The sequence below is a fragment of the Mobula birostris genome, chromosome 24 (genome assembly GCF_030028105.1).
Source record: "Mobula birostris isolate sMobBir1 chromosome 24, sMobBir1.hap1, whole genome shotgun sequence".
Lineage (NCBI taxonomy): Eukaryota > Metazoa > Chordata > Chondrichthyes > Myliobatiformes > Myliobatidae > Mobula > Mobula birostris.
Genome location: NC_092393.1, coordinates 59557310 through 59581087, shown reverse-complemented (window position 1 = coordinate 59581087; position 23778 = coordinate 59557310). Strand labels below are relative to the sequence as shown.

The window sequence follows — 23778 nt, the reverse complement described above, 5'->3', positions numbered from 1 at the left end:
AATTAAACTCTGGTAAATGAATTTAAGGTCTCTAAACATTGGAAATAGATCACATTCAAACTAAAATGCATTCAATGACCACTTTATTAGGTACACCTGTACACCTCATTAATGCAAATATCGAATCAGTCAATCATTGGTAGCAACTCAGTGCTTAATAGCATGCAAACATGGTCAAGAGCTTCAATTGTTGTTCAGACCAAACATCAAAATGGGAAGAAATGTGATCTAAGTGACTTTGACTGTGAACTGATTGTTGGTGCCTGACAAGGTGGTTTGAGAATTTCAGAAACTGCTGTTCTAGGATTTTTACACACGACAGTCTCTAGAGTTTACAGGGAATGATGAGAAAAATAAAAACAAACAGTGAGTGGCAATTCTGTGGGCAAAGTCGTCGTTAATAATGAGAGAGGTCAGAGGAGAATGACCAGATTGATTCAAGCTGACAGGGTGGCAACAGTAGTTCAAGTAACCAGGAGTTACCACAGTGGTGTGCCTCTGAATGCACAACCTGTCAAACCTTGAAGTGAGCAGGCCACAGAAGACCCCACCAGGTTCCACTCTTGTAGCAACTTCATTAGATACATGCCTGTACCTAATGAAATAGCCACTGAGTGTGTATTTTATCTGATTTCATCATGTTAATGCACTTGAAATGCATCTGTCTGTATATCAATACAGGGTATAAAAACAGGGACTGTAGTGGTAAATCCATAAACCGTTGGTTGTGTCCCAGTTGATGTGTGTTCATTCTGAACTCCGCACTTGTCAAGGTCATGCAGAGAGCAGAGCACAGACGAAATAGAAAAATGCTAGAAATAAGGGACTTCAGTTATGCAGAGAGACAAGTAAAGCCGGAGTCATTGTTCTTGGGAGCAGGTTAGATTAAGATTTGAAAGAAATATTGATGAAGAGCCAGTGTGAATTAGGAATATGAACATCAACGTTCAAGAGTCAAAGTCAGATTCAATATCACTGGCAGATGATGTGTGAGAAGGTGGGCTGCCTTTCACTACCTTTTGCTTAAAGTCTATTTATTTAGAGATGCAGTGCGGAATAGGTCCTTCGACTGCACCAGCCAGCAGTCCCGGATTTAACCCTGGCCAGATCATGGGACAATTTACAATGATCAGTTAACCCACTTTGGACTGTGGGAGGAAACCAGAGCACCCAGAGGAACCCCATGCATTCTGCGGGGAGGATATACAAACTCCTTACAGAGGATGCCAGGAATGAACTCTGATCTCCCTCCCCACCGAGCTGTAATAGCATCGCACTGACTGCTACGTCACCATGGCTCTCTACTTATTTCAAACTGTGTTCTTACCTCTATTAGGAAGAATATTAAGAAGCTTGAATTTCATGTGAATGATATAGGAAGAGAGGAGTAATTAGCACCATATTTGTGAGAGGCAGCAAAAGGTAAAAGATATTAAATATGTTATCTATTAAAGTCTTCACTAATTGAGGCTGAATGGAGGCTTCAAAGCCCAGTGACTCCAAGTTGAGATCTTCTGGTTACCCAGAAGTAAACAGTTTTCCTTTATTTTAAACCCAAAGTTGGTGACCCTACCAGATCTTTATCTGGCCTTGTGCCGCATGTACCCAGTCTTGTTATTTCAGTAACATGGAGATGCCCCAGTGACAGTTACATCGCTGGTTGTTTCTCTGTTTATGTGGCTACTTAAATATTGCAAATCTGAAACTTATCAATCCTTGTATTTGCAATTGTTCTGTAGATCCCAACTTCAGTTTAATGTTTGAATGCTGCTTTGAAGAAATCCGTTTTAAAGTTCCATCTTCAGTAAGTTTCTTTTGATTTTTGCTTCAAGTTTATTGAACTGACGTGGGATGGGTTATGGCAATGTTTGCAGGAAATAAAGCCTATTCATTCACCAAACCATTTAAAGTCTCTCCAAACCACAGTAAATGGAGCTCATGTGTTTCCTTAAAATGTGTAAGGACTCATCTTGCTTAGTAATCATTCATTTGGCCACTAGTACCTGTTACAGCCCTTGTAAAGAGCTCCCCCCGCTCCTCTCTTTTTCCATTCACAAGTCTGGTTACCCTCTCACCTTGTCTCTTCTCATCAGTCCATTCCTTCCCTTCCTCCCATGGACTACTTGCCATTCCTATCAGATTCCTTCTTCAGCCTTTTACCTCTTCCACCTATAATCTTTGTACTTTGAATTTTTAAACCTCCCAACTTCTTCCTCTCTTCCCCCTCCCCCCACCTTCCTACTCACCTATCAGCTGCCAGCTTGTTCACCTTCCCCTCCCCCTACCTTCTTAATTTGACTTCTGCCCCCTTCCTTTTCAGTCCTGATAAAGGAAGGGTCTTGGCCTGAAGAGTTGTCTCTTAATTACTTCCCATAGATGTTGCCTGATCTACTGAGTTCCTCCAGCATTTTGTGCATCAGTTTAGTCCCATTTTCCCTTTTGTATTCTCCCATGACTGTGAAAATCACGTGCACAGGATGAATTTAAGCCGTTCACAACAGGGTATTCTACTTCTGTGACTGAAGGGGTAAATTCTCTAACATAACCATTTTTACAGGTGCAGATCTTGACCTTATTCTCAACGATATTTGGATGAAAGTAAGGATGATAACATGAGTAATGAGGCATTTCCACACTATACCACTAGGTTCAGGAACAGTTATTACCCTATAACCATTAGGCACCTGAACCAGGGTGGATTAGCTTCCCTAACCACTACTCTGAGCTGACTCCATAACCTATGGACTCACTTTCAAGGATTCTACAGTTCATGTTCTCAATATTTTTCAATTACCCATCTATCTGTTTGTTTATTTGCCCCGTTTGTCTCCTTTTGCACATTGACTGTTTGTCAGTCTTTGATTATGTATTTCTTTCTTACTGCCTGTTGCGTCACTGGTGTTTTCTCTGTCTGTGTAGAAGGACTCGTCATTGTTTTTTCTGTAACAATAGCTTGTTGACCAGTCAGAGTTGTTAACCCCAAGCTGAACCCCTGACCCTGGAGGAAGAAGGAAGAAAGCCCTTAACTCTGAGTGGAGTCATCGGGACGCTGTCATAACAGCGTTTTTTTAGCAGACCAAGTTACTAGCTCGACGCTCAACCCAGCACGGATGGAAAGTGTGCAAGGGAGCTGGCTGGATTCGAACTCGAGAGCCTTCAGTCCAAAGTCCAGCGCTGATGCCATTACGCCATCAGCTGACGACCCTGGAGGACTGGTGGGCTACTGTTAGTCTGGCCTCTACCCTTTGACCTGTTTGGCATGGGTGACCCTACCCAGAGCCAAAGTGCAAGGTCGTGACTCCAGCCAACATATCTCTGTGGGTCACTGAGGCACACAAGCCCCCAGACCCAATGACAAGGTTGTGGTCCTCTTGGAGGTTTGTTTATGTATAGTTTTTTTTTAATTTTACTATAAATTCTTGGAAGAAAATGTCTCTCATGTTAGTACATGGTGATATATACTAACATAAATTTACTTACTTGCTTAATTAGTGTACTTTTTGTTTTCCAAAACCATCAGAAAAATGTTGCCAGCTACCTCCAGCTCTTGTGTCTAGCTGAAAATTTAAGGACTGATAGGATGGATCTGGTCTCACTCCTTGCTCTAAATAAATGTGATATACGACAGAGTATCCTCTACCTGCAGTTCTGGGTGAGAAGTGGTGGCGGCCACAAAGTGGACAGAGTTCTCCCCATTGGAGGTGAGTGCACCCTGTATAACGGTCTCATTCAGGCTTTTGTTTTGTGATGGCGATGGCAATGGCACTGAAACCATGAACACTACCTCACTACTCCTTTTATTTATGTTTTTGCACTACTTATTTAACTATTTGATACACATATATATACTTACTGTGATTTTTTTCTCTATTATTTATTACATTGTGCTGCTGCTACAAAGTTAACAAATTTCACAACTCACATTGGTAATATTAAACCTGATTCTGAGTGTCAGAACTAGAATTGTTATCACCAACATATGTTGTGAAATTTGTTGTTTTGTGGCAGCAGTGAAATGCATAATATATACTATAAATTACAAGTGTGTGTATATATATATATATATATAGTGAATAATATTTTGCAGTGCTAATATTTTTTGTTACTGTATTGCTGTCGTAACTATATGCACTGTGTGTGATTGTACATATGGTGTTTTCCGCCTTGGCACCAAAGAAATTAATAGATTTGTCTTGCTCAGAATTTAATGGAACTCTGTCAAAGCAATGCAGGCTGAAGCCTGTGCTTATTGCACAACACCTCGGATTTCTGAGTCAGCACCAAGTCTGGCATCTTAACTGGCGTTGTTGGTCTGCCTTCCCAAGGGCAGCATTCTTAGCAGCTGAGCCACAAGGATTTGGGATTACTAATGAAGCATCAGAAAATTTCAAAGTCAAATTAAATTTATTAACAAAGTATGTATATGTCGCCGTGTATTACATTGAAATTTGGAAATTAACAATGTATTTAGTGTGCACTAAAATATAATCTGTTGCAGAATTATAAATATGTTTTGTATATTTTGTTTAAACAAAAATGTCATCTTTTAATGTGCATTTCCCCATTAACCAAAGGAATGAATGTAGTTCCAATCCCAGCTAAGGAAGAACCAGCCAGGAATGCTGTTGCTGCTGAAGGTACTGTGGAAGGATTGTCAAAGGGCAGCTCCACTGTGAATATGCAGGATGTCCCCAAATGCAACACAGGATGTATGGAGAACCTGCTTGGCTTCAGAAACAATGCAGAACCTTCAAATGACCTCTTTTCCGTGTTCAAGGTAATAGTTCCCCACTGTCAATTAGCTGACTCTTCCCCTTATTTACAAGAACCGTCCTCCTCCCCTCCATTGATTCTGTATACTTCTCATTACCTCAGTAAAACAGCCTGCATAATCAAAGACCTAACCCACTCCAGACATCCATTCTTCTCCTATCTCCCATTGGGCAGAAGATAGAAAAGCTGGAAAGCTCATACCACCTGGCTCAAGGACAGCTTCTACCCGCTGTTATCAGACTTGAACAGACTTCTTGTCCGATAAAATAACTTTTTGACTTCACAATCTACCTCGTAATCTTGCACTTTACCCTTTACCTGCACTGCACTTTCTCGGTAGCTTCTACACTTTATCCTGTGTTATTGATTTACCTTATTTTGTGTGTTATTGTTCTAGCTTAATGCACCGTGTAATGATTTGATCTGTATAAACAGTATGCAAGACAAGCTTTTCACTGGTGACAGTAATAAACCAATACCAATCTGCTGGGTAAAATACTGTTGGGAGGTGACAAAGGAGAGCTGAGAACTTGATTCTTCTGGCAGGAAAAAAGTAAGAAAGATTAGCTTTATTTGTCACACGTACATTAAAACATACAGTGAAATGTGCTGTTTACACCAATGGCCAGCACGGTCCAAAAATGTTCTTGGGACAGCCTGAAAGCGTCGCCATACTTCCACCATCAACGCTGCATGGCCACATTTAACCAAAGTCTTTAGAAACGGCAGCACCCGAAGGAAACCCACATAGTCACAGGGTGAACTTACAAATGCCTTACAGACAGCGGTGTGAATTGAACTTGGGTCACTCGCACTGTAAAGCACTATGTTACCATGCTGCTTCATTGCTTCTCCCAGTTATGAGTTGTGAGATGGACTGTTTGTCCTCTCCCTTTGGAAACAAGCCATATAGGAGGTGAGTCAGGTAAAGACAGGCTGGCATGATGCTAGCCTGTGTAAACTAGCCTCATGTTTAGCACACTCCCAAGAAAGCTTGACGTCAACATATCTGTCCTTGTGTGACAGGGCAGTGTGTAAGCTGATGAGCAAGTAATCGAACTAGCTAACAGAATATGTGTTCAGTCTATTGAACACAAAGAGTAGGGAGGTTTGACTTTGGTTATAGAACATCCCTGAGACCACTTCTAAAGTACTGTCTGTTGTTTTGGTCACTTTATTTAAGGAAGAGCCTCAATGAATTGGAAACAGTTCAGATGTTTATTGAGCTGCTGCTTGGCATAGAATTATACCAATCAGCCCATCAAATCTGCTGCACCATTCCTTCATGGCTGATTTATTATTCCTCTCAACTCCATTCTCCCCATAACCTTTGACACCCATACTAATGAAGAACCTATCAACCTGTGCTTTAAATATACCCAATGACTTAGCTTCCAGAACCGTCTGTGACAATGAATTCCATCGATTCACCACCTACTGGCTAAAGAAATTCCTCTTTATCTCTGTTCTTAAGGGACATCCAGAAAGTTTAAGAAGAAGATCAAGTGAAGATCTTTGTTTAGAGGATTACGAGACTTGGGGCAGAGGAAGAGGGATATTTGAATGTTTTTAAGCAAAAGTAGATAGATTCTTGATGAACAAGGAAGCGAGAGTCAGGATGTAGAGTGAGGTTATGGTCAGAGCAGCCATGATCTTACTGTGTAGTGGGATCTGGAAATGGTTTATTATTGTCACTGAGAGGGAAAATATATCAGCCATGATTGGATGGTGGAGCAGACTTGATGGACCAAATGGCCTAATTCTGCTCCTGTGTCCTATGCGCTGCAGTACAGTGAAAAGCTTTTCTTGCATGCTGTTCATACAGCGTTAAATCATTACACGGTGCATTGAGGTAGAACAAGGCAAGACAATAACAATGCAGGGAGCGAAGTTCAAGATCAATGTTCCCTTTTTTTTTTACAGCTGCACAGACCAACCATTGCTCTGAGCAGGAATTTTTTACACGGCCTGAACACTGCATGGCACTTTAAATGTTAATTTTTATAAATGCATTGTATGAATATTCAGAATAAAAATTGAAAAATCAAATACTTTTTATTGAAGGGCATACTGAAATGCTGTACAGTACAACAATGAATATCTTTCATGTTTCAGATCCAGATGAAAGATACGTTTTAATCCTCATTAGAGCATCCAGATATTCCACTTGTAGTCTGTTTATGGATTTGCATTTAATTGAATTCATAAGACTGAATCCATGTTCGCTGTCAACACTGGAAGCTTGAAATTCTTCAACAATGTCAACTAGAGTTGATGTTTTCTCAAGTTTTTTGTTTCTAAGCATAGTTTAACATATCAGTGAACGTCTTAGTTGAGCTGGTGCTAACTTTCTCAGAAATTACAAATTTTAAATCAGAGTATTGCTGCTATATTTTAGAGGCAACACATTCGTCGTAGTTCGTAATAGTAGCTGATTGTCAGTTGTACAACTTTCTCTTTTCCAAATTATATTAAGGAAAGTTCTGTCTGCATGGCGACAAAGGCTAGATGCCTGCGAGCATTTTAGTTAAAGAGCAGCCACACACTCACGTAGCTTAGAGGGAATAGTGATCAAGAGTCCACCTCAATGTACAAGAGGCCCATTCAAGAATCAGATAAAAGTAGGATAGAGGCTCTCCTTCAGCCTGGTGGGACGTGCTTTCAGACTTTTGTATCTTCTGCCTAATGGGAGAGGGGAGAAGAGAGAATGGCCAGGTGTGGTCTTTGATTATGCTAAACTAGCCCTATGCTCCCAAGACAGACAAATGGTGTCTTCAGGAAAATGGGGAACATGAGGCGGCCATAAGATTTAGGCCTATTGCCATTCAAATATTATCCCTCCCAATCCCATTCTCTTGCCTTCTTCCTATAGTCTTTGACGCCCTTACTAATCAGGAAGCTGTTTTAAATATAACGAATGGCTTGGCCTTCACAAGAGTCTTTTGCAGTGAATTCAACAGATTTACCACCCTTTGGCTAAAGAAATTCCTCCTCACCTCTGTTGTAAAGAGACACCCTTCTATTCTGAAGCTGTGCCCTCTGGCTCTGGGCTATCCCACTATAGGAAACATCCTCTGCATGTTCACTCTATCTAGGCCTTTCAATATTCAATAGGTTTCAGTGAGAAACCCACCACCACCACCATTCTAAATACCAACGAATATATGGCCTCTCAAGCCTGCCCTGCCATTCAGTATGATAAGCAGTAATGGAAATGATTGTCTTGATACTGGAAAGCACAGGACCCTTCAACTAACTGATATCCAATCTAATAGTGATATCTTTGTCTAAACTCTGTAGCAAGAATCAAATTCAGGTTTATTATCACTGACGTATGTTGTAAAATTAGTTGTTTTCTGACATCAGTACAGAGCGATACATTTAAATATTACCATGAGTTACAACAAGAAAAATTAAAATTTGCAGTGCAGAAAGGGAACAAAATAGAGAGGTAGTGTCCGTGGATTCGTAGAGCGTTCAGAAATCTGATGGTGGAGGGGAAGAAGCAGTTATTAAAATGTTGGGTGTATCTTCATGCTCCTGATGGTAACAATGAGAAGAGGGCACGTCCTGGGTGGTGAGGGTCCTTCATGATGAATGCACGTGTTTTGAAGGTGTTCTCAGGGTGGGGGGGTTCATGCCCGTGATGGGGCTGGTGGAGTTTACAGCCCTATGTGCATTTTTCTGATCCTGGGCATTGGTACCTCCATTCCAGACGGTGATGCAGCCAAAATGCTCTCCACAGTACATCTGTGGAAATTTGCTACAGTCTTTGGTGACAGACCAAAGCGATATGCAGTGTGGGCCACCTCCGTAGCTGCATTGCAATGGAATGGCTACGGCCAGTGTCGGGCTGACTGTTCCTGATGCCTCTCTGTGCCTATCCTGTACAACTTGTGCTTTGCTTTTCAGCAGGATGCTGTCACCCCAGAGCTGGGGCGGAGTCAAGTGCAAGTTCTCCTGGAGTTCCAAAGGCGACGAATTGACTTCATCTTCAGCAACCTGGTGTTCCTTCTGCCTCTACCGCTGCGTGTCAGTCCTATTCCAGAGAAGCTGGAGGAGGTGCATGTGAAGGAGACTAGGGCTTCCATCTGCTCAGCAGTCAAGACCAGTCCTGTAAAACTGTCAAGCAGGGCGAAGCACAGCAGAAAAACCATTCTGTTTGATGATAGTGACTTGTTTGACAATGGGTTAAATAGCAGCAATGCTTTTTTAATGTTACCAAATGAAGGTTCTACTCCATCTTCTCCTGCTAATCAGGCACCAGGAAGCTTGGCAAGTGTAATGAATGAGAACAGTTGCTCAGAGAGCAGGTTTGACTCCTCTGTTGCTGAAAAGAAGCCAAGGACATTAGCAGAAAGGAGGTGTTCTGAGCTGGTAACTTCATGCTTGAAGTCGATAGCTGAATTTACGGACAGCATCTCATTTTTGGACTGCTGCCTGAGCAGAGGGGCGATTGACAGCGAGAGTTCGTGTGGGCATAGCAGCTACCACTGGGCTGCCGCAGAGATTAAAAACGGCATGTTGGATGAGAGGAGGCTCGATTCGGGAGATTGGTGGTCCCTCCACAGCTTGAGTGAGACCAGAGCAGCTGCAGAGGCCTTGAGCTGGAACAGGTGTCGATCACAGATCCAACATGCCATGAACTCATTTGGCACCAAGTGCACCGAGTTGGGGGAGGAAGCAGTGGAGGACCTCGTTCTTTGTGTTCCCTATCACCAAAGCAGAAATGCGGTGTTTACAGATCTGTACAATCATACCAGGTGTGATTATTATATCAGCACTCTTCATCACTGTCTTTTATATGCGCATTTCCCTTTATCCATACTTAATAGTTGTGGGGACAATTAGATCCCACAGCACGTTCAGCCCATCAGATCAGGTCTGCTCCGAAGGACAATATTAGGATGATATTCCCTGATGTATGTTCTATAAGGTTTATTCTGGCCCCCTGATGGAGGCCGGACACAGATTTTGTACATGTTCAACTATTTTTTGGATCACCTCACTAGAAAAATTCTGCTAACCATAAGACATAGGAGCAAAATTAGGCCATTTGAGTCTGATCTGCCATTCCTGTCATGCCTGATTTATTAACTCCCTTAACCCCATTCTTCTGCCTTATCAACCTCTGTTTTAAATATACCCAATGACTTGTCCTCCTCAGCCGTCCATGTAATGAATTCTGTGATTCACCACCCTCTGAATAAAGAAATTCCTGTTCATGCCTGTTCTAAAAGGGCACCTTTCTATTCTGAGACTGTGCCCTCTGCTCCTAGGTTCGCCCACTATAGGAAACATCCTCTCCTCGTCCGCTCTGTTGTGCCTTTCAATATTCGATGGGTTTCAATGAGATTCCACCCCCCCCCCCCCCCATATTCTTCTAACCAAGGAGTTCCCTGTCAAATGGATCTTGTGTACAAAGAAAATACTCGGGCCTTCAGACTTCATACAGTCCACTTCTACCCTTTTATTCCTTGATTTGTCTTTTGTACAAGTAAACTCACTCCCCATAACGACTATTTGCCCCTTACTACAAAATTGAGAAGGGGGATAATAGAATTCACTCTCACAGAATTTAGTGAAACATGTAAACAAGATTTCCAGCATCTATAGACTCTCTTGTGTTAGTAAATGAATACACATTTCTTTCAACATGTTTCCTGGTGCATACACAGATGATGTAGTTTCAGGTGGAGGGAGGGGAAGGAGGTGATGAGACCAGGTGAGGGGGCAGGTGTGGTTGTGGGAGGGGAATGTAGTAAGAACCTGGGAGGTCACAGGTGGAAAAGGGCTGAAGAAGGTATGTGATAGGAGAGGAGACCATGGGAGAAAAGTAAGGAGAGGGAGGTAATAGGCAGATGAGGAGAAGAGAAACGGAGAGGGGGAAGCCAGAATGCAGATTGGAAACAGAGAAGGATGGGGAGGTGGTGGGAAGAACCAATCTCAACTATTCCCTGACAGTCTGTACTCTTTCTTCCCCCCCCCCAACCCACATCTTCTCATTCTGTCTTCTGCCCTCCTCCTTTCTAGTCCTGATGAAGGGTCTCAGCCCGAAACATTGACTGTTCATGCCCCACCATAGATGCTGTGTGAATTTCCGTGACAAAATCCTTCAATGTACTTAATGAGCAGCACTCTTGCTGGTTAAGTCAGAGGTTCACAGACTCCAGGCCTGCTTCAGGAGCCAAGTGTATAATCTGGACTAATATCCAGTGTACTTCTAAGAATGATTTGGAAGTGTGGTGTTTTGAATGAGCTGTTAAACCTTTTGAGTTGAAAGATTATAGCTTTAGTCAAAGAAAATGTTGGAAGCTTGTCTTCCTCATCCTGTCAGTTATTGTCCCTTAATCAATGACCCTCACATGTTCGATTATTTATCACACTGATAAATATCATTCGATTTCTGAAAGGTCTGTGAGCACTATCTCATTCTTCCTCTTTTGCACTACGTATTTATTTTAAGTTAAAGATTGGCTTTATTTATCATGTGTACATTCAAATGCATCATTTGTGTCAAATCAAATCAGTGAGGATGTGTTGGGGGCAGCCCACAAGTGTCAGAATCGGGTTTAATATCACTGGCATAGGTCATGAAACTTGTTAACACTGTGGCAGCAGTATATGATAAACATAGGGAAAATAAATAGAATTGCATGTGTTTGTATGTTTGTGTGTATAATGTGTGTGTGTGTGTGTGTGTGTGTATATGTATATTAGATAGTTAAATTCAGATTAGTGCAAAGAGAGAATTTTTTTTTTAAAGGAATGAGGTAGTGTTCATGGTTTCAACATCCATTCAGAAATCAGATGACAAAGGGGAAGAAGCTGTTCCTGAATCATTGAGTGTGGGCCTTCAGGTGGTGGGGGTCCTTGATGATGGAAACCGCTTTTCTGAGGCACTGCTCCTTGAAGGTGTCCTGGATACTACAACGGCTAGTACCCTTGATGGAGGTGACGAATATTACAACTCTGCAGCTTGCTTTGATCTTGTGCACTAGCTCCCCCATACCAGATGGTAATGTCACTATACTTTTGGCACCAGCATAGCATGCCCACAACCCACTAACCCTAACCCATACCTCTTTGGAGTGTGGATGGAAACCAGGGCTCCCAGAGAACTCAGTAGTCGCAGGGAAATCTCCTTACAGTAGCAGAAATTGAACACCAATTACTGATTGCTGGCACTGTGAAGCAATTGTGCTAACCACTACATTACCATACTTCCCCCTTTCTGTAACTTAAGTCTTTTGTACTTTTATGTAACTTCTAGTAATTTTTACTAAAATTGCTAATGTCACAAAATGTACTGCTGCTGCAGAACAACAAATTTCACAACGTAGTTAATGATAATAAATCCCAAGGTCTGCGATATCTCGGATCGAGTTCTCGGTGTTCTCGAGAGGGAGGGTGAGCAGTCGGATGTCGTGGTCCATGTAGGGACCAATGACGTGGGTAGGAAGAGTGAGGAGGTCCTGAAAGGAGAGTTTAGGGAGTTGGGAGCCAAGTTAAAGGACAGGACCTCCAGGATAGCAATCTCAGGATAGCTACCAGTGCCACGTGCAGGTGGGTTTAGAAATAGTAAGATAGCACAGATCAACACTTGGCTGAAGACATGGTGCAGGAGGGAGGGCTTCAGATTTATAGATAATTGGGCAGTTTTCCAGGGAAGGTGGGACCTGTTCCGGCGGGACAGTCTACATCTGAACTGGAGGGGGACAAATATTCTTGCAGGTAGGTTTGCTGGAGAGGCTCCGATGGATTTAAACTAGATACGGGGGGGGAGGGAGGGGAACCAAAGTGTAGGAACAGATGTAGGGAAGAAGGAAGAAAAAGAAAATAGTAAAGTTGTTTGCACTGGTAGTGATAAACAGAGAGTAAGAGGTGGAAAATTTTTAAATGCATTTATTTTAATGCTAGGAGCATTATAAGAAAGGTGGAGGAGCTTAAAGCATGGATTGATACCTGGAAGTATGATGTGGTAGCTATTAGTGAAACACGGTTACAGGAGGGGTGTGATTGGCAACTAAATATTCCTGGATTTAATTGCTTCAGGTGTGATAGAATTGAAGGGACAAGAGGGGGATGTGTTGCATTGCTTGTCAGAGAAAATATTACAGTGGTGCTCTGGCAGGATAGATTAGAGAGCTTGTCTAGGGAGGCTATTTGGGTGTAATTTAGGAATGGGAAAGGTGTAGTAACTCTTATGGGGGTGTATTATAGACCACAAAATGGGGAGCGAGAATTGGAGGAGCAAATTTGTAAGGAGATAGCAGTTATTTGTAGTAAGCACAAGGCTGTGATTGTGGGAGGTTTTAATTTTCCACACACAGACTGGGAAGCCCATACTGTAAAAGGGCTGGGTGGTTTGGAGTTTGTAAATTGGGTGCAGGATAGTTTTTTGCAGCAATACATAGAGGTACCAACTAGAGAAGGGGCAGTGTTGGATCTCCTGTTAGGAAATGAGATAGGTCAGGTGACGAGGTTTGTGTTGGGGAGAACTTCGGGTCCAGTGATCACAATGCTATTAGCTTCAATATAATTATGGAGAAGGATAGGTCTGGACCCAGGGTTGAGATTTTTGAATGGAGAAAGGCTAACTTTGAGGAGATGCGAAAAGATTTTGAAGGAGTGGATTGGGACAATTTCTTTTATGGGAAGAATGTAATAGAGAAATGGAGATCATTTAAAGGTGAAATTTTGAGGGTACAGAATCTTTATGTTCCTGTTAGGTTGAAAGGAAAGGTTAAAAGTTTGAGAGAGCCGTGGTTTTGAAGGGATATTGGGAACTTGGTTCGGAAAAAGAGAGATATCTACAATAAATATAGGCAGCATAGAGTATATGAGGTGCTGGAGGAATATAAAGAATGTAAAAAGAATCTTAAGAAAGAAATTAGAAAAGCTAAAAGAAGGTATGAGGTTGCTTTGGCAAGTAAGATGAAAATAAATCCCAAGGGTTTCTACCGTTATATTCATAGCAAAAGGATAGTGAGGGATAAAATTGGTCCCTTAGAGAATCAGAGTGGACAGCTATGTGTGGAGCCAAAAGAGTTGGGGGAGATTCTGAACAATTTCTTTTCTTCAGTATTCACTAAGGAAAAGGATATTGAATTGCGTAAGATAAGGGAAACAGGTAGGGAAGTTATGGAAACCATGATGATTAAAGAAGAGGAAGTACTGGAGCTTTTAAGGAATATAAAAGTGGATAAGTCTCCGGGTCCTGACAGGATATTCTCGAGGACCTTGCAGGAAGTTAGTGTGGAAATAGCAGGGGCTCTAACAGAAATATTTCAAATGTCATTAGAAACGGGGATCGTGCCGGAGGATTGGAGGATTGGCGTATTGCTCATGTTGTTCCATTGTTTGAAAAGGTTCTAAGAGTAAACCTAGCAATTATCGGCCTGTGACTTTTACCTCAGTGGTGGGTAAATTGATGGAAAGTATTCTTAGGGATGGTATATATAATTGTCTGGATAGACAGGGTCTGATTAGGAACAGTCAACATGGATTTGTGTGTGGAAGGTGATGTTTGACAAATCTTATTGAATTTTTTGAAGAGGTTACTAGGAAAGTTGACGAGGGTAAAGCGGTGGATGTTGTCTACATGGACTTCAGTAAGGCCTTTGACAAGGTCCCACACGGAAGGTTGGTTAGGAAGATTCAATCGTTGGGTATTAATATTGAAGTAGTAAAATGGATTCAGCGGTGGCTGGATGGGAGACGGCAGAGAGTAGTGGTGGATAACTGTTTGTCAGATTGGAGGCCGGTGACTAGTGGTGTGCCTCAGGGATCTGTACTGGGTCCAATGTTATTTGTCATATACATTAATGATCTGGATGATGGGGTGGTAAATTAGATTAGTAAGTATGCAGATGATACTAAGATAGGTGGATTGTGGATAATGAAGTAGGTTTTCAAAGCTTGCAAAGAAGAGTGGCAGATGGAGTTTAATGCTGATAAATGTGAGGTGTTACATTTTGGTAGGACTAATCAAAATAGGACATACATGGTAAATGGTAGGGCATTGAAGAATGCTGTAGATCAGAGGGATCTAGGAATAACGGTGCATAGTTCCCTGATGGTGGAACCTCATGTGGATAGGGTGGTGAAGAAAGCTTTTGGTTACAGAGAAAGGTTGAACAAGTTGGGTCTTTATTCTTTGGAACGTAGAAGGTTGAGGTGGGACTTGATAGAGGTGTTTAAAATTATGAGGGGGATAGATAGAGTTGACGTGGATAGACTTTTTTCATTGAGAGTGGGGGAGATTCAAACAAGAGGACATGAGGTGAGAGTTAAAGGGCAAAAGTTTAGGGGTAACATGAGGGAGAACTTCTTTACTCAGAGAGTGGTAGCTGTGTGGAATGAGCTTCCAGCAGAAGTGGTTGAGGCAGGTTTGATGTTGTCGTTTAAAGTTAAATTGGACAGCTATTTGGACAGGAAAGGAGTGGAGGGTTATGGGCTGAGTGCAGGTCAGTGGGACTAGCTGAGAGTTAGAATTCGGCACGGACTAGAAGGGCCGAGATGGCCTGTTTCCGTGCTGTAGTTGTTATATGGTTAAATCTGTCTCTAGTTGCTGTTGGGGAACCTTGTTCACAAATTGGCTGCCAAGATTCCTGCATTACAACAGTAACATCACTTGAAGATATTTTTCTTGGTCAGTGATATTCTGATGTTGTCAGAGTGCAATGTGCATGCAAGTTGTTTGTTTCGTTTTTTAAAAAAGTGTAAGTCAAAAGGAGAGTCCACTGTAGTTCCATGATACCACAAATAGGATCTGTTGACAGAATTTACGAGTTGGCACTTGTTTTCTGTGGGGTGGAGTTTGCCTCACTGACTTCTGTAAAATCCAGCAAACTCATCTGAGCTGACTGTGCAGAATTCCTATCTCTGACAATTTACAGTGCCTTGTAAAAGTATTTAGCCCCTAACCCTTTGTTCATATAAATGAGTATTACAACCAGGGATTTTGATCGATTTAACTGAAAATTTTTATTTGCGAATCACATGCTCCTTTTTTCATAGTAGTGTCTAAAAAAGCAGGGAGAATTGTAAAGCATGAAAAACTAAAACTGAAATGTCAGCAGTCCAAAAGTATTCATCCCCCGTTGCTCAGTACTCAGTTGAACCACCTCTTCCAACTATTGCAACAAGCAGTTTTTTTGAATAAGTCTCTATTAGCTTTGCAGAATGTGTTGGAGCAAGATTTGCCCATTCCTTCTTGCAAAATTGCTCAAGCTGTGCCATGTTAGTTGGAGAGCGACGGTGGACAGCCATTTTGAGGTCTTGCCAGAGATGTTCGATCAGGTTAAAGTCAAGACACTGACTGGGCCGCTCAAGGACATCAATTGTCTTCATTTGAAGCCATTCCATGGTTGCACTGGCAGTGTGCTTTAGGTCAACTTCCTCCTCAGTTTTAAGCTTTCTGGCAGAGCCTAGCAGGTTTATTCATCATCCCATCTATCCTGACCAGATTTCCATTCCCTGCTGCTGAAATCCATGTTCAGTATTACCTGGCTGATGCTCAGTATTAGATTTACGCCACACATACCGCTTAATGTTGAGGCCAAAAAGTTCTGCTTATCTGACCACAAGACCTTCTACCACATCTTTACAGTATCTTCTAAGTCACGCTTTGCAAAGTCTTTATGGACAAGGATATGTTTTTTTTAAGCCAGGGCTTCTTCCTTGCCACTCTTCTATAAATACTCTTTTTGTGTAAGGCCTTAGAGATTGTGAAGCCATGAACTTCATTTCCAGTTGCAGCCACTGGCTTCTGCAGGTCACTCAGAGTAACTTGGCATCACAGTAGCCTCTCTTACAAGTGCCATTCTTCTCTGGCCTAACCTAGGCAGCGTGGCCACTGTTTCTTCCCACTGTTTAACAATGAACTGCACTGAGCTCCAAGGTATGTTCAGTGCCTTTGATCCTCCAGATTTGTGCTTCTCTGGTATCATTTCACAGACATGTCTTGCATGTTCTTTGTGTTCATTGTGATTTGGTCTGTTGAAACTCTACCATACTGTTGGGCTTTGCAGAGAGAGGAGGTATTCTCATAAATTCATTGAAAATAGGTGATCCTCCAATTTTCTACATCAACAAACTGGATGAGTTGGTAATACCTGTTATTTGCACCTGAGGAAAGGGAGCATTGTAATTTCAAAGGGGATGAATATTTTTCAGCCTCACAATTTTGGTTTTTAATTTTTTAGTAAATTGTTTCGATAGGTACATTTAATGTCAGAGGAGTGCCTCCAAAGAATGAATGACAGTTAAAATGTTAGAACCCCAAAGCCCCCCCCAACTCTCCCTCCCACGCACAAACAGCAGCAAGACAACGACCACCTCCCACCCCAACTAGCAAAACTCAAGCGTGCAGCGAAGCATCGGTAAAGACACAGACTTGCAGTACCCCAAAAACTACACGTTCACCCAGTAATTTGACATACCACGGGCTCTCTCTCCCTCTCCCCAATAAGGGTAAAAGAGGTGTCCCTGTTTCACAGCGAGAAGGGGGACAATGTTAAAAGTCTGTTGAGTCATTTTTTCCCCCAGCTGTGCGCCCAGAGAGTCTGCACCAAAGTGGCACAGCTGTCCGGATGCACAACCCCAGCAGCTAGCCCACTGCTCCCGATATTCCGTGTTTTCCAGCGACGCTTCAGTCAGGGGGCACCAGCTTAGAATCAGCCCGTCTCTAGAGCCATGAAATCCCGGAAACCCGAAGGTGGGATATCAAAAGGCGGCCAGTCATGAGGCCCTGAGAGCAGGACGCATTCCTGAAGTCAGAGTGTAACTCCAGTTCAGGGTCTTCAAAAGAACCACCCCACACCCTGAAAAGGAAAAACCTGTTGACAGGTTTTGGAAGTTTTCTTTTGATTTGACATGACGCATGATGTTTTGTAGATTCGCTCAAAAATTCCTACTTCAATATATTTTAAAACAGTAAAATAGGAAAGTAGTTGTTGTAGCTGAATGCTTTTTCAAGGCACTGTATATATAAATAACAAAACTCAACAGATTAGACAGCATTTGGCGAGAAATAAATAGCGGTTTACGCCAAGATACTTCATCAGGATTGTGTTGAGTGCTGATAAAGAATTTCGGTCCGTTTATTTTGTTCCATAGATGTTGCCTGGTTTGCTGAGTTCCTCCAGCATTTATTGCTCAGGGTAGTTTAGCAGTTAGCATAACACTTTACAGTGCCCACAGCTTAATAACCCAATCCATACGTTTTGGAATGTGGGAGGAAACCGGAGCACCTGGGGAGAACAGACAGACTCCTTACAGACGGCAGAGGGAACTGCTGGTGCTGTAGAGCATTACCACAGTGCCCGTTCGGAATGCGGGCAATCGAACTGGGCATCATGGTTGATATGGGCCGAAGGGCCTGTTTCTGTGCTGTATGACTCCAGGGCTGTTCCTCTCTCCACAGATGCTTCCTGACCTGTTGGATCTTTCCAGCATTCTCTTCTTTCACAGATTTCCAGCATCTACTGACTTTTTTGCTTTTCAAGGTAATCCCCAACCCAGGAAAATCAGGTTCTCTTTTCATCTTTTGGCCATTGTCAGATATCAGCACAGTAATACTGTTTGTTCTGTGCTCCTCTGTTCAATGCATCTCCATTCACTAACAGCCTGAAATTGACAACAGGCCTTGTAGGAACAACCACTATTAGATTTCTAAATGGTCAATAAACCCATGAACATTACTTCAGTATATTTGCCCTCTTTTTGAACTACTACTTTAATTTTTATGTGATGTATATAGTTCTAATCTCTGGTATATTTTATGTATTACGCTGTACTGTTGCCACAAAAAAACAAATTTCACGATATGTTAGTGATAATAAGCCTGAAGACGAGATTCTGCAGTTGCTGGAAATCCAGAGTAACACAAAAAATGCTGGAGGAACTCAGCAGGTCAAGCAGCATCCATGGAAAAGAGAAATAGTTGAAGTTTTGGACCGAAACCCCTCATCAGGACCTGATCCTAAACAGGTTATTTTATTTCTGCAGGTCTAAATTCTGGTAGGGTGAGGCTAAAGATGTGTGGTCACAAACAAAGCTGAAACACTCTCTGGATAAAACAGATTCAGTGTTCGTGAGCCTTGAAAAAGGGGTTTTCCTTCCTCTGGCTGAAAGTAGTTTGAATTAATTGCTGACATGTGTTCCCCTGTCCTCCAGCGCTGCATCTAGAAGGATTGATGTACTGAAAACTGTGTTTTCCAACAACAAAGCGTTTGCGGGTCTGAGTGGCAGGCGAGCAAGCGCCACGGAATACTTGCCAGCTCTCCGCACTATCTGCAGGGCAGAGAAATTGAAAGAGCAGGGCAAAGCAAAACGCAGGTAAGGACCTCTGCTGCTCTGTTCCAGATACTTGGCTTCGCTCTCCTCTCCAATTGCTATAGGTGTATCCTGTTGAATGGATAGTGTACAGGTGACATTCATCCTACAGGTTTACTAACTAAAACAGTTTCAGACCATAAGACATGGGAGCAGAATTGGCCATTTAGCCCATCAAGTCAGTTCTGCCATTTCATCACAGCTGATTTATTATTGCTCTCAACCTAATTTTCCTGCCTTCTCTCTGTAACCTTTGTTGCCCTGATTAATCAAGAACCTATCAACCTCCACTTTAAATATACTCAGTGACTCTGACTCCATAGCCATCCGTGGCAATGAATTCCACAGCTTCACCACCCTCTGGGTAAAGAAATCCCTCCTTGTCTCTGTTCTAAATGGATGCCGCTCTATACTAAAGCTGTGCCCACTGGTCCTAGACTCGCCCACTATAGGAAACATCCACTCTATCTAGGCCTTTCAATATTCGATAGGTTTCAGTGAGATTCTCCCCCCCCCCCCATGCTTCTAAACTCCAGCGAGTACAAGCCCAGAGCCATCAAATGTTCCTCATACATTAAATCTTTCATTCCCGGAATCATTCTCATGGTTCTTCTCTGAACCCTCTTCGATGCCAGCACATTTTCTTAGATTTACATCTTTGGACTGTGGGAGGAAACCGGGAAACCACGCACATTCCGTAGGGAGGACGTACAGAGACTCCTTAGAACAGCGCCAGAATTGAACTCCAAACTCCGAGCTGTAATAGCGTCGTGCTTACTGTTACACTGCTGTGGCGCCCATAAGGGACACAAAACTACTCAATACTTGAAATGCAGTCTGACCAATGCCTTATAAAGCCTCAGCATTTCATCCTTGCTGTTATATTCTAATCCTCTCAAAACGAATGCTAACGTTGCATTTGCCTTTTTACCACCAACTCAACCTGCAAGATAACATTTAGGGAATCCTTCACAAGGACTCCCAAGCTTCTCTGCATCTCTGATTTTTTTAAAATTTTCTCCCCATTTAGAAAATTGTCTTGACCTTTATTCAGTGTATTGATACCGCTAAAGTTATTGCACAGAGCTACATTATGTCAGGTTGTCAAGCTACTTCATTCATTGGGCGTCACAGTAGTGTAGCAGTTACAGCTCAGGGCGTTCTGAAGTTTGGAGTTTAACTCCAGCATCTTCTGTAAGGAGTCTCTGTTTGTCCTCCCAGTCGAATGCGTGGGTGTCCCTGGCTGCTCTGCTTTCCCCTCACAGTCCAAGTAAAGTAACTGATTAGGTGACTTGTTCATTGTAATTTGTCCTATGATTAGTTTAGGGTTAATTGGGGTTGTGGGCTTACTGTTATGATGTGGCTCGGAGGGCTATCTACTCTATGGCTAAATAAAATAAAATTTACATTGTCTCATCAATGATTATTTGGTTTTTGCCCTATTGCAGTTAAGTTTTTTGACAATTGGATCCAATGACAAAGCTTAGAAGTGTAGTCCAGGTGTTTTTCCAAGTTCCAGATGCACAAATGTGACTTCCTTACATTCCTCCCATTTTAAGTTATCCAACATGACACTTTCTGGTTCAGTACTTTAAACAAGGTTGCTAATTTGCTGGAACAGCTGACGTGGAGAATTCAGGTTGCACTGGGATTACATAGGTCGTTGCCTGCATTTGTGATGGATATACAATCTGTTGTGTATGCATGGAGCAAGAACAATAACGAATTACGATGATTAAACATTTTTACTGAGTCATGTCAGTAATGGTACACACACTGGGCAACTTGCAGTATGAGTGGGGGTGGCGCGCAACAAACCGGGTCCGCCAAGATGAAAAACTGCCCACTCGAAAGCCCGTGACCAGAAGGGAGAGTGCCTCCCAGTCGTTTGGACACGGGCACTTAGCAATTCTCACAAATCTATGCAGTACCGTTCACAACAGGCTGCATTTTGTTCATTCAGAACTTGTGCTGCACAGAAATTGATAGCCACAGACTTGTATCTGCTTTGTCTTTTCAGATGTAGAGAGGTATTTTTGCATTTAAAATAAATGCACATTTTATAGAAGAAATACATGTTTTTTTCAATTATTTTTCAGGTTTCTGCATTATCTGGATGGTGTGCACCTAGAACTCCCTAAAAACACCCTCGAAGCCCTTGCAACAGATTTTCCCTGAAGTTCCCGACATGAAAGCAATATTATTTGTACAGTAAAATACTACATATTTCAAAGACAAAGACTGTATCTATGGGGTATTTTACCCTTGTCTCTTTCTGGTACGTGTGTGTGTGTGTGGATGAATATTATTTGTACAGTAAAGTGATATGAATTTTTTTTTAGAGGAATGGTGGATTATCATAATTTAATTGCAGCAGATAACCACATACCTGTTGTCTAATAATGTAAAAACCAGTGCATGACCATTTTTATTTGGTGGTGGAGTCTGCTTATAGCACTTGTGTGAAAGCACTGTTAACTACATTGCTGGCCCTCTGTCATAGGTAGCAGCGGTTGTTTTTATCTGAGTTAGAGAGGGAGATCATTCCAACATTCACACATGCGTTGCCACTTGGCCACTGGATAGGAACCAAGAGTTTGAGCCTCGAATGCTTTTTTTTAACTAACTACTCCCCAGTCCTTCTTATTTTGGGGAATAAAAGTATTTGAATACTTTTTTGATTCCCAAACCCTTTTTTTTTCCATGTTGATAAATTGCTGTCTTCCCTCTCAACCAGTGCTGGTCATGCATCTGCCACAAGTGTTATGAACAGCACCAGAAACGTAAAGCAGCGCAAACGGATGAGATTAACCCTAAAGCTGCTTACTGATCATCTCCTGCAGGGTAAAGTACAATCTGAATGACTGGTTCATCATGTTTCCCACTGAAAGGTCTTAATTTCCCAGTTTTACATTTCAGGAGGATCATAAATAATGGGCTGTGTGATTGTACACCCCATTCTGACAAAATCTATAGAATTAAATAAATCAGACTTATGCTATTTAACTGCAAACTCCGATGCTATGTGGAGTACAAGTCTTTGTGAAGACTTCATTAGTAGGGAGATTGAATTCAAGGGCCATGGGGTAATGTTTACGGCTCTGGTTAGGCCACACTTGGAGTATTCAAGGATCAGCTTTATCCACCATGTACATTTACATGGATTGGCAATTTGCTGTAATGAGCTGGTCGGGGTGAAACATGCAACTAAAACCAACAATCAACTATATTTATAAAGGATAAAGAATTATTTAAAAATAAATTCAGAGGTTAGAGCATGAATATGAAATGAAATGTGCATCAACACCAACATGTATTTAGACACAAGATGTCAGAGCAGAATCAGGCCATTTGGCCCATCGAGTCTGCTCCACCATGTCATCATGGCTGATCCATTTTCCCTGTCAGCCCCAATCTCTTTTCCTCCACCATATACCTTCATGCCCTGACCAGTCAAGAATCTTATCAACCTCTGCCTTAAATATGCATAAAGACTTTGCCTCCACAGCTTTATTCATTTACAATGTAAATAACATAAAAAGTGATGAAGAGAGATTCTAGTGCAGTGCAGTGACTGAGGTAATAGACTGGAGTGGTGCTCAGTTCTGGCCGCCTCATGGTAGGAAGGATGGGGAAGCTTTAGCAAGTTGTCAAAGGAAATTTACAAGGATGATGCCTGAATTAGAAGGCAAGTTGTGCAAGGTAGGGTTTTTGTCCTTGACGTGAAGGAGGATGAGAGGAGCCTTGATAGAGGTGTGTAAGATAATAAGAGACATTCATTGAGTGATTAGCCAGAATTTTTCCAAGGTGGAAATGGGTAATACAAGAGGACACAACTTTTAAGGTGATAAGGGAGGCAGGTTTTCACACAGAGAGTGGAGGGTGTGGATACGTGGAATATGGTGGCATGGGGACATTTGAGAGACTCTCAGATAGGCACATGATGGAAGAAAAATGGAGGGAAGGGTTGGATTGATCTTAGAGGTGCACGACATCGTAGCCGAAGAGCCTGTGCTATACTGTTATGTGCTGTAACTCTCCTTGGGTTTTAGTCATTGAAAGGAATTGGTAATCTTAACAAACAAGGAATATGGGGCAAAATGCATATATTTTCTGCTTTAACATGAATTTGTCAGTTTAGAGGGTGTGAATTTTGGATGATGGACTGAGTTGAGACCCTCCATGGGTTAACTGTTAATTTGCTGCTGACCTGCTGAGATCCTCCAGCACATTGTGTTGCTCCAGATTCCAGCATCTGCAGTCTCTTGGGACTCAGAATATAAAATCTTCCAAACCGGTGCCCTGCCTGGTTCAGGAGCAGAATGGCATAACCAGCCCTGTACCACCACCGTTCCAGCCAACTTGCAGAAAATGAGGAAAGATCTCCCGATCCTTAAATACTTTTATAAAGCCAAGTGAAACTTCCCCTCCGGTACTTAACCCAGCATTCCAAAACTCAAAATGGACAGTGCCTGTATCTGACTGACAGTCCCTGCACAATGTATCAAGCAGAACTCCCTCGCCTGGGTTTATCTACCATGCCACTGAAGCACATTACAGTTAACATAAAATTCTACACCAATCTCAAAACATGACCTCTATTTAATTTTGTTCAACTCTAATCGGGACTTTGTTTCCCCCCCACACAGAGTGGTGATGTCATGG

At 42.2% G+C, this 23778-nt stretch overlaps 1 protein-coding gene across 3 annotated transcripts in view; it reads left to right on the top strand.

The window, feature by feature from the left end:
- Positions 1 to 22270, top strand: part of atad5a (ATPase family AAA domain containing 5a) — a 65943-nt gene extending 43673 nt beyond the window's left edge. The window contains exons 19-24 of one of the 3 annotated variants that reach the window (XM_072242122.1): positions 1740 to 1804; positions 3521 to 3701; positions 4587 to 4777; positions 8686 to 9536; positions 18955 to 19116; positions 21213 to 22270. In XM_072242122.1, coding sequence (XP_072098223.1) covers positions 1740 to 1804; positions 3521 to 3701; positions 4587 to 4777; positions 8686 to 9536; positions 18955 to 19116; positions 21213 to 21291 — 1529 coding nt within the window. In that variant the 3' untranslated portion in view covers positions 21292 to 22270. Of the gene's footprint in view, positions 1 to 1739; positions 1805 to 3520; positions 3702 to 4574; positions 4778 to 8685; positions 9537 to 18954; positions 19117 to 21212 lie in introns of all 3 variants that reach the window. The other 2 variants (XM_072242121.1, XM_072242120.1) reach the window with 2 other exon arrangements.
- Positions 22271 to 23778: the final 1508 nt, after the last annotated feature.